At 45.1% G+C, this 16836-nt stretch overlaps 1 protein-coding gene across 1 annotated transcript; it reads right to left on the bottom strand.

Moving 5' to 3' along the window:
- Window positions 1–11038: 11038 nt before the first annotated feature.
- Window positions 11039–16836, bottom strand: OTP (orthopedia homeobox). The gene is made up of 3 exons (XM_021531855.1): window positions 16800–16836; window positions 15403–15812; window positions 11039–11569 (listed from the first exon to the last, which is right to left on the bottom strand). Exons 1-3 carry the CDS (start codon window positions 16834–16836, stop codon window positions 11039–11041), a joined length of 978 nt encoding a protein of 325 aa, XP_021387530.1.

Genomic DNA, 16836 nt, shown 5'->3' with positions numbered 1-16836 from the left:
TGTGTACTGCTACAAATTTTTCTTTAAAAAAATGAGAGCAGATAGCCCTAATTCCTTTCCATGTTTTTTCCAGAAATAAATGACCTTGTTTTGCCCAGAGGCTTGTTGGACACCTGAGGAACAGTCTGTCTGGGTCACTCTTAAACTGTTTGGTTGCAAAGTAGACCTCTGTATATCTTGGTTGGGAGACTTCTTGTTCCACCAGCTACAGAAGAGTTGTCCATTACTACTAGCACATTGCCTAATGAAAAATGGATTGCACATTGCTACAAACAAGCTAACCAGTGAAACAGACACTATCAAGTGTCAGCCAGCTGAGCAATGATTGAGCTGCAGCCTTCTGCAGCATCATGGGAGCATCTTCTACAGCAGCTAATCCCCATCTATGCAGTGGAGGACTGTAGTGTAACACCTGAAGAGGAGTGTTTCTGACCTCTGAAGTGTGAATGGACTGGGATAACACCAGTGCCTCCATTTGCTCATGGAGATTGAGATACATGCTGTCACTGGGGAGGCAGGAGATGTGTAGGTGGCAGGCACGTCCCTCTGCACTGGGACAGCTGAGCAGCTTGACAGTCACCACCTGGCTCATGGGTAGCTTTGGTGAAGTTCTGGGGCATGTGTGATGGCAGCTGAAAAACAGCATGGAAATAGAGCCCAGCATGCTAGAGACAAACTTGTGTGTAGCCACCCTGTCCCAAATACTTTGCCCAAATTTATGATTCTTTGTACTTTGAGTCATACTACGATGACTGTAGTATGTCCTGGGCTACCACAGCTTGCAGAAGCCACACAGTGGGAGGGCTTTGATAAGGAGCCATGGAAAACCCAGGGACCTCTTTTTTTTCTGAGGGGCACAATGACAGATATAGGTAGAGTTGCTTAGGGACTCAGCTCAGGAAAATATTCAATACCTGCTGATAACAAGCATATTCACTCAGTTATTTTTGCTTCTCCTTTATCCAGCACATTTGCTTCAGTTAATGACTCTTAACCTAAGTTAGACTCACTCAGTCCTGAAGATAAAACTCAATACACGCAATTCCTGTTTTAATAATAATTCACTGATTGCTGCATAGGCGTTTGTTGCTGGACAAAGTAGTGAACTCTGTTGACTGAAGAACACAAAGAATGTTGATGCAAACACAGCTCAGAGCTGTCCAGAGGGACTCAGAGCATTTATAGTGAAAGCACACCAAAAATAAACTAAGCATCAGTTTTTCCAGCAGAGGCAGTCTTAGAGTCTCAGCCTGAGTCCAGAAGGAGGTCACACAAGAGAGGCATGGCGTGACGACAGCCTCTGTGCCTTTTCATGATAACCTGGCTGCACCACTTGTGTTTCTCATTTTCTCTCTGGTACAAATTTCTCACTGAGGGTTTTGACAATTTTCAAATATTGTCATGGAGAGTGTGACAACATGAAATGAGAGTAGAGCACAATGATGCAGTAAATAGTTACATTATTAGAAAGGCAGATGCTGGCATTGAAGCAGGTTTGTTGGCCTAAAAAAAATAGATTAGGAGGGAGAAAATAGAAAAAAAAATCTGTGAGATATCAGAAGCAGTTGATAGCATAATAACATTCATATGCAACAAGGGTTTTCTGTGGCAATGTGAATCAGCTCACATGCTAATATGACCAGTAAATAAACCATAGTAGGATTTTGCAATTGATATTATTACTCACCAAATACAACTTAATGCCAGTGAATCATGTCAAGGGATTGAATTTTGGACTCCAAACCCTGACACTGCTACCCAACAGGCAAGACAAAGTCCTTCAGCAGTGCTTGAGTAACACCCAACTGTGTACAGAAAACCTATATTCATCATAAAGCTAGTGGGATTTTTTTCCTATTGGCTTATTCTTGTCACTCCTTAGAGTCCTCAGAGATACATCCTGAGTGAGTGCAGGGATACTGCTGAAATTTAGCATTTTTGTATGTGCTGTGCCACCTAAACTGAAGTCAGCAATGCTGCTGCAGCCTGGTCCCCCACTTAGGCAATTGTGAGGAATGGGTTCCCCTCATCCTGCTGTGAAAGCTGTTGCCCACTTCTTATGCCTCTTGTCCTCTACCCAAAATTCTATAAACTGAAGTCTAAATTCAGCTGATAAGAATGAACTTAGGAGTACTGGAGGATTTTCTACATGCTTCCAGGGTCCAATGACTCATGTAAAAATCTCTGAGAATATAATATTCTCAGAGAATCTAATAGTCAGAGAGCCTGGACACCAATAACTCCACCTTGAAGAGCTTCAGCAACCACTACCTCAAAAATCAACCTCAGCTGCGTTGATGCAGACACCCAAATAAACTGTGAATTTGTGCAAAGCAAAACTCACCTTTAACAAATGTGGGAGTGCTGCTATAATCCTTGGTAAAGCCATGGTAAACAAGAGCCACTTCTTCTGTGGGATTATGTTGTAAAGCAGAATAGTCAAAGCAGTATGTCAGCTGTCTGTGCTTAAATGCACTATGTTGAACTGTGGATATTCCTCGGAAGGAGTGCAAACAGAGAGAAAACTTCTTGTGTTGCTTTCTTGCACATGGCAGGGAGACTCAGAAACAAACAGAGGCATCCCGTGGAGGTACTCCCTGACAATCTTAGTCTTTCAGAATCTGAGGAAGTAATGGCCTGGCCCCATGCACAGCTACTCTGGCCAGCATGTCTCAGCCAGAGTGCAGGTGGGACTCCAGCTGCCTTTGCCAGTCAAACTGCTTCCCTGGGAGCCTCTAGAGAATGTCTGAGGTCAACACGACATCTTTGGGATTTTCCACTGCTGCACAGACTCTGATACAAGACAGCACAAATTAAAATTGCCCTGAGTAAGTTGAAGGAGGAAGGCTTGCAACTAAACAATTTGCTGATGAGTCAAGTGCCAGATGGTTTGAATTTTTTCTGCCAATTTGGAAATGAGAAGACCTAGAGTAACCTAGATATATCAAAGTCATTTTATGGAGGTTCACCAGTTGAGTGGTACCCATGATGACAACTGAAGGTGAGGGCAACAGGCATAGCCAGGAAAGGTGCTTCAAATTGCTTTTCACTTGGAGTGATTCACACATGTAGTCACAAGAGTATGTGATGTGTCAAAATCCTAGAGACAGCAGTGAAAGCAGGAGTAGGCAGGTAGATAATCTTTCACACAGAGGGTCATAAACAGCTTTGGATCTGTTGTGGGTCTGGCTGACAAGAGTTCATTTTCCCACAGTAACCCTCACAGTGCTGCGCTTTGCATTTGTATCTTAGACTGGAGGTTGAGGCAAAATATAAGGATCAAAATGAGATTTAAACATCAGATGGAGCTTTGTGTCTTGGTAGAAAAAGCATCTCTGGAATGACTGGTACTACTGCAACGTTAAAAGTGGCCAGCTGAGGTTAGTGGAAAGCAAAATTTTGTATATTCATATAGATTATAGATAGAGAAAGTAGGGAGGACATTATTTGATAAAGAAGAAAGTTGTTAACTAGTTGTGGAGTTTGATAAAAAAACTAGTGAAAAAAGAGTATTAAAATTGATAAAATTTGGCAACCTACATTACTTTGAAGAGGAGACTTAGGTATTAAAACACTTAGATGCTTTTCAAACAAGTACCTGCTACACTGGATACTTTCATTTAGTAGGTAACCAACTGCTGTCAGTGTTAACACTAAGGAGGGTGTGTATGGAAGGCACCAATGAGCAACAGGCTAACACTGTGGTTTGGATGTAATTAATTGACTATGGAATCCATGGGTGAAATCTATAGATTTACACCCTGTGGCATCAGCCCTCTGGCCACAGAGAGCAACATACAACTTTCCCAGGCATTGTCCTGGGGAAGGTTGTGAAAAGATCAGAGAAGAGAATGATAAACAATTCTTATCTTCACTTGCTGCACCTGCTGTTGTGAACGTGTGGAATGTTTTATGGAGATTTGGTTACCAAAGGGTGGTTTCTTGATTGGCCAATAGTGATGATGTTTGGATTGAAGGACTAATTGAGTCCACCTGGATCATGACTGTCTGTAAGGGTGATGGCTTTCTTACTAAATATAGTATAATAAAGTGATTGATCAGCCTTCTGAGAACCATGGAGTCAATGCTAATTATTACCCCTTTGGGGATGCCATGTTATGACAACACCCTACTGAAGAAGCCAAAAGAGGATGTGATAATGAATTAATGACTGTTGGAGCAATTTATTGTAGACAGAACAAGAATCATCTTCAACTGAAATGAGAAACGTCTGAGTTAAATGAGGATACAAAGCACGTGATGAGTGGGTCAGAGGCAGCAGCTTCCTCTGTCAGAGATGAAGACAGGCCAGAGCAATTAGCTAATAACACAGAATTCTGCATCCTTTAGAAAACATCACCATTGTAGCTATCTCTTGCTAGACAGAGTCCCCCAGAGCCCAGCAGCATCCCCCACACTGGCAGGTATCTATCCAGTCACAGTTTGAGCAAATATAAGCTTAAAATTGCAGAGCAGTTAAAGCAGAAAGGACAAAGTGGCAATAATATAAAATACAGTGGAATTATCTTCAAGTATTTCTTACAGTAATTAAAATTTAAAAAATAAAGTATGAGTCATTTATTTGCTACCAAGACCTGAAGATCACAAGCTTACAATGAATACAGTTGTGGGTGTTAATTACTGCTTGAAATAGACAAAAATATTAGAGCCACAAGCTGCACCAAGTATGATTCTTTATTTAGTAATTTAATATTCCTCCTTTTTCATTTCAATGCATTTTTATATGTCTGACCTTCTGTAGACTTCTCATTTTGTTCTCCAGTTGAAAGAGCAAAGCTGGTTAATTTCTGGTGACATTTTGTAGCCATGTAGATGCTGAAATACCTTTTTACACTTGGACTTGTTTATAAATCTGAATTCAGTGGCTATCTCCCTAGCCACACAAGCCTGTAAGATGGGTGATATTGCTGAAATGAGAGCCTGTTCCTTCCCAGGGACTCCTGAGTGGAGTTCATCCTGTTCTCAAGGGCCCTGTGAAAAGTACCCTGTAATGGCTGTAACCAGTGCAAACAGCTGGACCACTCTAAGTCTTCCTCAAATGTCTTCTACTCTCCCAGTGTACCATTGACCCACATGGACTGTGACTATGGCTCAACCAAATCCTTCAGTTTCAATGGCACAAGAAGTCTTTGTGTTACAGATAAATCAAGTTTTGCCTGGACTTTGGTATAAGATAGGAATCTCAAAATCACAGCCTTACAGTACATAGGAATTTCATTATAAAATAATGTTTATGCCTTGAAGCAGAGACTGGTGCTCCCTGTTAATTATTAGATACCAAAACCAGGGGGGGGTGCTCAGAGCTGTTCAGAAATGTGCTTTTTAAGGTTAGCAAAAAAATAAACCTTAAAAGCTTGTAAAGGAGCCACAGGGAATCATAGCTGCCACTTAAATTATATTAAAGGGCAATAAATTGAAACCAGTAAAAAAGAAATGTGTCCTTACAGGGTGCATTGTCAGCTTATGAAATTCACTGTAGCGGGAGGTCAGTGAAAGAAAGTCCAGAGTTTGTTTTTTCCCAAAGCACTTTTTGGATCGCTACCATGATGCTTCCAGTGCTGAGAGAAAAGGCTAATCAAACTTCATACTCCAAGGCACAAACTGTCTGTGGGGGTCAGGAGAGAACATCACCCTCAGAGACAGTGTATTAAGCATATTCTGCATTTTCCCTCTCGACCTTCGAAGGCAGTTAAGGATCTCTGCAGAATTGTTATATAACCTCCAAAGGCAAATTCTGCAAAATGCCTCTTGGTTCCTTGCTCCTGGAGAGGGATTCTCCTCTGGCAAACTTCAACACCTCTAAAAGCATAATTTTAGCTCTGAAAAATTTATTTAAACATTAGCATTGACGAATGATGAGACGTAAGGGTGCAGCAGCACTCTTGAGTCTCAAAGACAGTCGTGGGAGAAGCTGAAACAGACACAATTTATTGGCAGATAAGAGAGGCAACCTCCCACCCATACCATTGTACAACATCCCAGGTGGAAGACAAAGATAGACTCATCTGTGCATGAGCCCCAGCTTTGAGAATCATGGGAAAGGAAACATCATCCTACCAGTTTTCTCTGAGGAGTAGAACTAAATCTCACAGAAGGCCTTACATGGCTATTCATAAGTCCCTCAAGCACAGCTTAAATAAAAGTATGTTGATTAATCAAGCAGCATCCCCTGCTGCAGCATCCAGGCAAGATCATCCCCTTTCACTCTTGCTGAAGCAAGACTATCCCCTTTGACTCGTGCCGCTATTGTTGTAATCAGGTGAAAAATTGGAACTCTTGTACCTACTGTGCCCTTCCACTACCACAGCCACCTCTGTTTTTCTTTCCTAGTTCCACTGATGCAAGGGTAATAATTGGTCCATGATGTTTAAAAGGAGCCAGTGGGTTCTACATCTGCTTCTCTGAGTTAAGACATGGCTATCTCATGCCCAATAAATTTTGGGTATTTCACATGCATTCATGAATTCAAACAGGCTCGCAAGCCCCAGGTCTTGCCTCCTACTTGGGTGGATGAGCTCATGTGGCATGAGGTGTGGTCAGATACCTGAATGTGATTCATGTGTGGTTCTCTTACATCATTCAGAAAGTAAAGTTTTCCACTGTGAGAAAGCTGAGTGGCAGAGCAATTTTGAGTACCAAGCCCTGTAAATGTTCACATATGTATCTGCTGAATTCACTGCCAGGTCTGTATGGGCTTTAAGATAAGGGTCTTTTCTTCTTTGTCTCTACTGTCCAAGCAGCAACTCTATTTTAGCTATCAAAATGTTGAGACATACCTGTAACTTTACATGTTGCTAATTTCTGAAGATTCCTCTCCCATTCATTCTGTATCATTTGGATTTTTCCTAAGTTTATAACACATATGAGGGAAAACTAAAATTCCTTTGTTCTCCCTTTCATCTCTATGTGAAAGGCCATGCTTCCCAGACCAACTACCCTGAGCTCACCTTAACAGCAGGCAAGAGGTGGTCATCTCCCTGCCAGAGCTTGCTTTAGAATGAAAAGAATTCCAGTATTGGAAATTAAGAAGATTTTGTTATTAGCTCTCATGTTAATAATTTAGAAAATACTGCCAAATCACCCACTGCATTCTCTCAGATCTTCCTGAATACTGCTGCAAACTGCATAAGGTGTTAGAGTGAATGGATATATTTCAGGTGAAATATTTGTACTGAATTATTAGAGTAGTCTGTAATATAAAATTACTAATAAACATTGCTTCTGGCTCAATTTAGCCTGAACTCAGTGAACCTAACCAGTGGTGAGAAATCAAAAACTCTGAAATACCTGATGAATGAATCTAACTAATCAAGAAGCCCTGCAGGAAGTAGATGCCAGGATTAATGAGCCAGTGGTATCACCATGCCATGCTGTTATTTCTTCACATAAATGCCCTCAGATGAGATTACCTTTGTCATGAAAAGGAGAAAAGGAAGGTTACATACTTTCAACTGACAGGTTAACTGCCATACCTCCATTACTGCAAGATACATTTTCATGTGCAGAGATTTTTATTCTGAAAAATGAAAATTTAAATACCACAACACAAACCACATTTTCATTTCTAAGAGCAGGGATCATTACTGCTAGTACAATAATATAATCCATGCTGCAATGTTACCTGATCCCTTGCATTGCACAAACTTTTTCCCTTATTAGTAATTGCTCAGTGATTGCAATCTCCAGAAGTGGGTAAGAGCAGATTCTGCCTTCCATGGGGATTTGAGCAGAGGAAGAGAGGAGAGAGAGAGAGAGTCAAAGCATTTCATCAAGAGAGCAAATGAAAAGTTCAGTGACATTATCTTTATGTATATTCCTTAGACATTAGGGGTGATGTTGTGTTTAGAGGAAAGCAAAATTACATGAATATGTGCCTACGTGGAAATGAATCCATACATAAGAACATAAATCTCAGTCTACTTGCACACTGCGTAGAACAGCTTAAAGCTAAAATGTACCTTAACATAAGCAAATAAGCCCAGCTGGTAACAGCCCCAGTGCCTAGTGTTACCTACTTACTCAGTAATAGGCTAATTGTTATTCAGCATAACTATTCCTTCTCCATTTGTATGGAATTCACTCATTTATTTTGATCACTTTACGTGAATGAAGCAAAGCTGTTCATGTTGTTAGATAGAACTGGTTCGTGCTGTTTAATTTTTAGCTTTTAACATCAGCAAAATTGAGACTTTATAGTAAAATAATCCAGACAAAGCATGTAGCATATGTGAGTGAAGCCTGTGGTCTTCCTTCCACCCATGTTAAACACATAAGAGCATCAGCTTAGATGTTTTATGCTGCAAAGCTTCAGTGGATGCTAAGGGTACATATAATTTCAAAAATCTCCAGGACTCAGAACACAAGGATCTATTGCTATGGAAACAAATCAAATTTGTATCAAAGTTGTGTAGGATCAAAAAGCTTTCCTCATAACCAGCACTACAGTTGCATAGAATATGGAAGAAATGATGGATGTTCTAAGAGCAAGCATTAAGCTGAAGGACCTTTGTAAGGCCCCTTTCACAGAGCTGCAATGTTCAGTGTCAGGAGCTGGATCTTACAGGTTGTGTCTCAATCCCCTGCCCCCAGCCATTTTTCTCCACTGTTAAAAAGCACATCTTCTTTTAAGATCTTCCATATCACACTTTACGACATTCCTACATCATAAAGCTGTCTTGCTTATAGCAATATAAAGCAGCTGTAAAAATTATGTGCTTGTAAACAACCTTCCATACATTTGGAAGAAGCATAGTGAGATTTGCACTCTTCTGCATGTAAGTGGAGACCTCTCGCCCTTTTGGCAGGCCACACTATGGGGAAGAGAACACAGTGGAACTGGGAAAACCGAGGGACATCCCAGCTGGCTGGACATCCCCTTTGGCCCATGCAGGGTCACCCACTGGATAGGGAAGCTGGAGGGACCCTCACCAGCTCTGCTCCGTAAGCAGCCTGTGTGCCCATGTCTTTGATAGCTGAATTAAACTGATCACAGACTTCAATCTCGGAGCTGAGCCAGGTGCAGAGGGGCAGCTGCTCTGCCCAAGGCTGGGCTAGGGACTAGAGGCAGAGCTGGAAGGAGAGACAGGACACGGTGACTTCTTTTCCCAAGTGCTTCTGCGGTATGGATTGTGGTATGGGACCTGTCTTGCCTATCCGAGACTACCTCAGGTGGAGGGAGCATCCTGGGCTAATACAGCACCTGTAGCAGCAGACTCCTGCAGGAGGGTGTAGGGCTCTTTCCTCAGGTGACTCCCAGAGGACTCACTTGTGGTCTGGATCACCAATAATTTATTCTGCTTTTATTTCTCTTTTAAATTAAATATGCATATGTAATATGCACTTTGGAGCAGGCAAGGACCCTTCTGTGGGTGCCTATGGAGTCGTGCACTCTCAGGTGTGTAATTAAGAGGTGTGTAATTGATGTACAAGGAGAGAGATCTTAGTGTATTGCATAAAAGGCAAGGGTGAGGGGGGAAGAAGGAAAAAAGCACAAACCTGGCTGTATGATGCTTGGCAATGTACTGCATTTCTTTTTCCCCCCATATCAAAGTTTGCATGGGAGTAAAGCTAGAGTTCTCTCTTCCATGGGGCTTGCTTTGTCAGCAGCTATGCCCTCATTTCACATTCTAAAAAAACTGATCATCTCTCCACTGCCTGCCTGCCCCGGCCTCCCGCTGACCCTCTCTCCTTCATCCCTTGCCCTGCCCTGCTTCACCACACAACTTTTTGTAACTTGCAGTTTAAAGGCCAACCACGCAGAAAGATTAACAAAAGTTTATTAATCATGAAGTATTAAAATTGTGACAAGTGAAAGGCATCAATGCAAAGTTAAGCAAGCAAACTATCCCCAAACTTGTGACAAAGGACTCAGTGAATACCACAGAAGGAAGTCCTGTCTATTTTGTTTTTTTTTGCCTGCAGTTGAAGACACCTCTCATATCTCACACGCCACATCAAAATCTATAATTCTTCATATCACATACTGAAAATGATTTTATTTATCCATTCACATTAACTTGATATAAACGTGTCCGGAAAAGTCAAGTAATATGTTTTATATTAGCTCAAACATTTATTAAGTAACCCAAAATTCAATAAATAAGCACAGACAATAAGTTAAAACATATCACGAATCGACCAGTATGTAACAAGAATGCTTTATCTACACAAAACATCCTATTTCACATCGTTTGTTCATTCCTCCAGCGGCCCTGCCCTGCGGCGGGGTGACCGGCACATGCAGGCGGGCGGGCCGCGGGGCCGAGCCGGGCCGGGCCGAGCCTGGCCAGGCGGGGCGGGGGGCGCGGCGGCGCCTCCGCCGGCGCTGCGGAGGGACAATAGCAGCAGGAACGTAAATAAATGCGTAAATAAAGGTAGGGAGGATCGGCAACTCAACTGTCACGAAATCAAAGATCCGAAAAAGGGAAGCGCTCTTGCGCGCTTTTTTCTTCCCCCTTTTATCCCCTTTGTTTTTTACAAAAAGAAGCTTTTGATTTTTTTTTTCTTTTTTACCCCATCACATTCGCTGTCGCTCATTAATGCTTAATCAAAACGGATTTGATTCTCTCTGGGGTCTCCGTACTTTCCGCGAACCCGCCCCGGCCGTCCCCCGACGGCGCCCTCGCAGCGGAAGGAACCGGCGGCAGGTCGCCGCTCCTAAATAAACCATAAAAATCATTAAAACAGAAACAAAAATGCATTTCTTTGCAAAGCCAAAGCCGGACGGGCGGACGGCGGGAGAGCCGGGTCGTGGCGACGGAAGGAGGCAGAGCCGGGCTCGGCCCGGGCGGGGCGGACATCGGGGCACGGGGGTGCGCGGGTGATGCGCGGGGGAAGAGGGGGCTGCGGGGAGGGTCGGGGGTGTTTCTCGGCCCACAAACCAGTCTGTTGTTGTCTGATTTCAGATCCTGAGTCGACTCCCTGGTAAGTCGGGTGGGGGAAGGCGGGGGCGCGGGGCGAGGCGGGGGCGCGGGGCGAGGCGGCGGCGGCGGGGGCGGCGCGGGAGAGGCGCCGGCCATTAGGTGAAACTCATGGAGACTGTGTGCTCTAGTGCTTTGCGGCGGAGGGAGGCGATGCTGGTTCCCCGCCACACGTCGCTGCTGTCCGGGGAGCTGCAGAGCTGGGGAGAGCCCGTCACGTTGCTGGGGCCGGGCAGGGAGGCGGGCACCATGCCGGGGAAGGCGGGCTGGTAGAGGTGGGACTGCAGCCCGGCGCCGTTGGAGCCCGCCAGGCTGTTGGAGAGGCCCATGGAGTTGGGCGGCGGGCCGGCCGCCAGGCTGCACTGGGACAGGGACTGCGCCATGGCTTGCTGCCGTCCCAGCGCCGGCGGCAGCGGCAGCTGCGACACGCCGGGCATGGCGGCGGCGGCCCAGCGCGTGTCGTTGGCGTGGAAGGAGCACAGGCTGTCCCCCATGGCGGCGGCGGCGGCGGCGGCGGCCGAGGGGAACTGCGGCAGCCCCGGCGTCGGCAGCAGCGTGCCCGGGGCGCGGAACACGTTCGTGGTCTTCTTGCGCTTCTTCCACTTGGCGCGGCGGTTCTGGAACCAGACCTGCGGGCGGCGGGCAGCGACACGCTCCGTTAGCCACCACCACCTCCCCCCGCAGCACCGGGGGCCCCGCCGGGACCCCCGCCCCGGCTCCCGGCCCCCGCCAGCCTCGCCCCCACCGGCCGCGGCAGCTCTTCACACCCGCAGCCCCACGCGCGTCCCCATCACAGGCTGACGAAACCGCTGGAACTTTTTATAACGAAAGCGATCGATTTGTCCGTCCTGAGCGGGAGACTCCAAGAGAGGAGCCTGGCCTTCCCACAGGAAAAAAAAAAATTAAAAAACAAACAAAAAAAAAAAAAATAACCCCCCAAAAAAAAACCAACCAAGCAGCCTATGTCTCTGGCCCTTGCGTGGACGCTCTCCCGCCGAGCCCTGCCCCGGGCCAGCCGCCTCGCCCCGTGCCACCCGGGCCCGGCCAGGAAACCCTCGCACCAAACCGCCCGCATTTGGGTTTTAAAAAAACCCAAAATATAACAAAACCAAACCTATAATAACAAAACCGGGGGTGGTTTCGGTGAGTGGGTGCTTGTGGTGGCACTGTGGCAGGGGTGGCTTGGTGGGTCTCTCCGCACCGCGGCCGAAAGCAACCGAGACAGTCGTGAGGTGGGAGAAAGCGCGTCCACCTAAAATCCGAGGGAACGCAGTGCCCCATCCTGCCGAATTCCACCCTCTCAGGCTCCATAAGCAGACTGAGAAAGGCGGACGCCAATTAGCGGGAATGAAAGGCCGTGAGGGAGCTAAATATTATATGAATAATCGAAAAAATGCGTTCAACTATGTTTTAGGGCTAATAGTCAAATTGCGGCTACAAAATCTTTTTATGTTTCATGGTTTGCTGGTGGTGTAAAGAATCTCCATCAGGTCTGATCGCCTAAGTTCATAGCTGCGCTGCATATGCTTTTAAAATGTGAATGTTTCCAGTTGAAAACTGGTGCATGACAGATTAAAATGCAAGGAAAACCTGGGGGAGATTTTGAAAATGCACACATGACAACTCTAGAAATATATTAACCATGAGCATTTGGCAACTTTGAACTCCTTTTAAAATGCAACTAGCCCCTGAAAATTATTAATACAACAGTGAGAATCTAATGGAGGTTGGAATCTAAAAACCTACCTTGATGATATCTGCTGTTACAGTAATATAGACATACTGTAAATGTATTTTAAAATATATAGCCCATTTAATTCCCCAGCTATAAACGGGTCGGAGGGGGAAAGTGATAGAGAGAAAGGGAGACAATATCACTTTTGTTTTTCTTCTCTTTTTTTTTTAATGTTCTTTTAAATTTTTTTTTCTCCTTTTTATTTCTTTTTTTTTTTTTTTTCTTTTAAGAAGCCGAAGCTTTATGAAGATCTCATTGGAATCCAGCAGATGATTAATGTGAAGATTTGGTAGGAAATCTGGAGAGCTGTATTAAAGCTCAGATCTCAGGTTCATTTCGATCAGCCAGCCGTGAACTCTGGGCCGAATTCATTACACTTTAATAGTGCTGGGAGAGGAAGAAAATGCAATTTCTCATTCCATTAGAAAACTAGAAAATACTCTCAGCTTGTCCCCTATTAAGATGTGGCAGGTGACGGGACCATTGTGGGGGACACGGTCAATGGAATTACAGCACATTATTTTTGTTCATATAAAATATTGGAAGGCAAGCCTGACTGTGCAGAAGTTATTTCACTGATTTAGTTTTTATGTAAATAAAATATTGAAAGTTAATTAATCCGTGCTAGAGACTAATGATTATGCTTATTATATTGCATTTGATCGCGTAATTTGCATGATTCTCGCATTGCTGCTTAATAAGCCATTCCAGGTTATAAATAATTCTGAAATTGGTTTCTAATAATGGCATGCTATAAAAAGAATGGTTTTATTACAGCAGCTTGAAAAGCAGAGCAATATCAGATGTGGAATTGGACTCCCGTTTAAGCATCAGCCAGTTTAATAATTATTTAAATGTATCATATACATTAAATACAGATCTAAAATGAGGAAAGTGGTGATTTATCCTAGCATCTAAAACCCTTAAAAACAGATACAGCCGCTATAAATTAAGCATCTGGAGCATTCCTTAATCAGTGTGGAGCCCATGTACTGAAAGTAATGTGTGGGCTATCTGTTAACTATAAAGAAAACTGTAAAAACTGTTCTTTCTCGTATAAGAACATAAACTAATTATTGTTTAATTTAAATTTGATCAAGGACCAGTGATACATCGGATTGTAAATATATTAAATACTTTTTTGACTTAGATTACATAATGTTAATCATTTTGAAGTGTTAATTAAGAAGGTTATGTTGATCTGATTACTTTTTAAATTACAGAACATTATTGTAAAAAAAATTTAAATTGACACTCTATTAAACTGTTTTTATCAGCAGTCTCGAGCTATTAGCATTGGTTTAAGATTATGCCAAGGCCATTAAAACACTTCGTCTTTTTTTCTACGAATTTCTTTGATGTGCTGTTAGAAAATAACTATTTCAATTTTATATTTTACTTCATTTACCACACTCCTAATATTGAAATTGGTATCATTAACCTTTGGGAAACCCAATAAAGTTTAATAGACCTCGTTTTCTTTTTTTCATAGAGTCAGTTGTCCAATTATATTTTATTTGTGAATCTAATTTCTTTTTTAATTTAAACTAATTATAGTTCTGTGTAGGCTGAATCAAATTGTTTTACTTTTTAAAAGCAGACGCGCTTTTTCTGTCACATTCAAGAACGGAATCTGTTTTCCTTCATAAAACGTTCATTTAGGGATTTCTCTTCACGTATCTTTATTTAGCTGAGGAGCCTGTGCTTGCCGATAGGGATTTTGAACAATGACTGCGCTGAAGTGCCTCAGCAGCGGCAGTCCCGGTGCACTGTACTGAGCCGGGATGCGCATCCCACAAGTGCTTCTATTATGCAGGCTTTCATTCCTTGGAATGGACTCGCCTAGAAAGCCGCTAAAATAATCTTATGTGCGAAACAGCAGCGTCTGAGCAGTATAGCGCTTTGATCCTTCTCCCCCTTTACCAAATTTCGTTTACATTTATTTGCCTAAATAGTTTCCTCCTGTCCTGTGTGCATATATGTCTATGTAAGTGTGTGTATATATATATGTATTTTAGAGAACAAAGTTGCACCCTCAATGTTGAAGTCACTCACTTAGCCCCACCGTTCCCAGGCAATTTAAAAGCCAGTATGGGGAAAGTCCGAGTCCAAACACAACTGGCTTTTATCGAAGTGCCTTTTTACGAGCCGATATGCCTTCCCTTGCACCCCACCTCGGCTCTCAGGGCGGTGGGCTTTGGCAGATGCCCCTTCCCGGCGTGTCGCCATCAGCACCCTGGACAGCGGCCCTGCCGTCGGCTACCTGGACAGCGGCCCCGCGGTCGCCACCGGCTTCCGCTCCGGTGGAAAATGGGTCATTCCCGGCAGGTTCGGCTCTTAGCGCCAGGCTATTGCGAGAACTGAGATCGTTCTTCTCGGGCTGTCCCTCCCCGGACTCCTTCCAGCCGCGGGTCGGGCCGTGGAGCTGAGGGAAGCTCAGCCTATGCCCTGCTCGGGAACACCGCGCTGCAGGTGGGTAGGATAGAGGAAAAGGGGACACCCCAAGGTGACATTTTCGCGGAAAGGGGAGCGACGCATGTCTGATTTCAAGGCTTTCTGACCAAACTGTTGCTTTCAGAGGTGCGTTATTTACCTAGCCGTCGGGCTGAGGTTTGGGGCACCCACCTCCCTCCCCGTTGTGCCTGGCCTCGCCGCCGCCCGGCCGCGCAGCCGTCGGTGCGACTGTGGAAGGGCCGGCAAGCACTGCGCGGGGGCGGCTTTTCATACCTGCACCCGGGACTCGGTGAGACCGATGCGCAGGGCCAGCTCCTCCCGCATGAAGATGTCCGGGTAGTGAGTCTTGGCGAAGCTCCTCTCCAGCTCGTTGAGCTGAGCCGGCGTGAAGCGAGTGCGATGCCGCTTCTGCTTCTGCTGACCCTGCTGCTGCCCGGCCTGGCTGGAGTTCTGGCCGCCCTGCTGGCCTTGCTGCTTGTCAGGGTCTTTGGCGCTGACGGCTAGGGAGCTGGGGTTGGATCCCACCGTGGTGATGTCCTCCCCCGGCAGCAGGGTGGTCCCTTCCACCGTGTCCGAGTTGGGAGCCATGTCTCCCGGGTGTCCCCCCGGATCCGAGCCCCCGACGCCCAGCCGACACTTGACCGCCTCCCGGTGTCCCAGCAGCTCGGCCGCGTCTTTCATCCCTGCGGAAGCAAAGGAGCGGCAGTCACTCGGCTGCAGCTGAGCATAGATCCATCAGAGCCCCTCTCCAGTGCACTGAACTGGAGAGAGACATCCAACCACTGCCACCGCCTCCGCCCCGCCGTCCCCCGGCCGGCCGCCCGCCAGACCCGCAGCCCTGCTCGGCTCCACGACACGGAGAGACCCGGGCCCGGCGCGACCCGGGCACAGGGGAGAAAACTTTACATCGAGCAGCTCCTCTTCCTGCTGAAATAACCAGTTCCCTGCCCGGCCTTCCCTTGCAAGACCAAGGGAAGGGAAGAGGAGGAGAGCAAGTTTTCACGGGTTCAACTTGGATTTTCCAGCGGAGCTGGTAAGAGAAAGAGACGGAGAGAAAGAAATAAGGCTCGAACCGCTCTGTTGCCGGGAGCGTTACCTCCACGACAGATGCGCCGGGACCTCGGTCAGTCTGGCCGATCCCCTCTCCTCCCTCCGCTTCTCTAAACAAACTCATGAATAACCATAAATAGATATAAATAGATAGATACAGATATTTCTCCCTTTTTTTTTCTTTTCTTTTCTTTTTTCTTTTTTTTTTTTTTCTTTTTTTTCTTTTTTTAAGGAAAGGGAAGGAGAAAAGCAAACGGGCGAGCAAGAAAAGGCCACACAGAACTCCGTAAACACCATCGAGCTCATCTGTCCTAAAATAATAATCATAATCATAATAATAATATGTAGGTATGTATATAAAAACTGGGGAAAGAAAAATTAAATGATCCACAACTCGCTGTAGATGTACATATACCGTAGGTCTCAGTCTCTTCTTTTTTTATGTTAAATCAAATTAAACTTTAATACAGTACAATTACTTTTAAAGGAATTAGCCCATTTAGAACGCATTAAGGTAAAATAAGGAACAAATTGTCAATTTCCTGCCCCGGCTTCCTCCCCGCTCACCGCTGCAGCCGGTGCAGCCGCCGTAGGGCGGGGGGGTGCCGGGTGAAACTCACCGAGACGGGCGTCCAGGAGGTCGGCGTGAGACAGCAT

This window comes from Lonchura striata, chromosome Z, assembly GCF_046129695.1.
Source record: "Lonchura striata isolate bLonStr1 chromosome Z, bLonStr1.mat, whole genome shotgun sequence".
In the NCBI taxonomy this organism is placed as follows: domain Eukaryota; kingdom Metazoa; phylum Chordata; class Aves; order Passeriformes; family Estrildidae; genus Lonchura; species Lonchura striata.
Note: the sequence above shows the minus strand (reverse complement) of the source record. Positions and strands in the feature narration are given on the sequence as shown.

What these genes read in the sequence shown, in the direction of transcription:
- OTP (XM_021531855.1), bottom strand. Translation starts at nt 16,836, where the DNA reads ATGCTGTCTCACGCCGACCTCCTGGACGCCCGTCTCG. An exon ending in CCTCCTGGACGCCCGTCTCG is followed by an intron (nt 15,813 to 16,799) that starts GTGAGTTTCACC and finishes TTGCTTCCGCAG; the next exon opens with GGATGAAAGACGCGGCCGAG. An exon ending in TCACCGAGTCCCGGGTGCAG is followed by an intron (nt 11,570 to 15,402) that starts GTATGAAAAGCC and finishes CGCCGCCCGCAG; the next exon opens with GTCTGGTTCCAGAACCGCCG.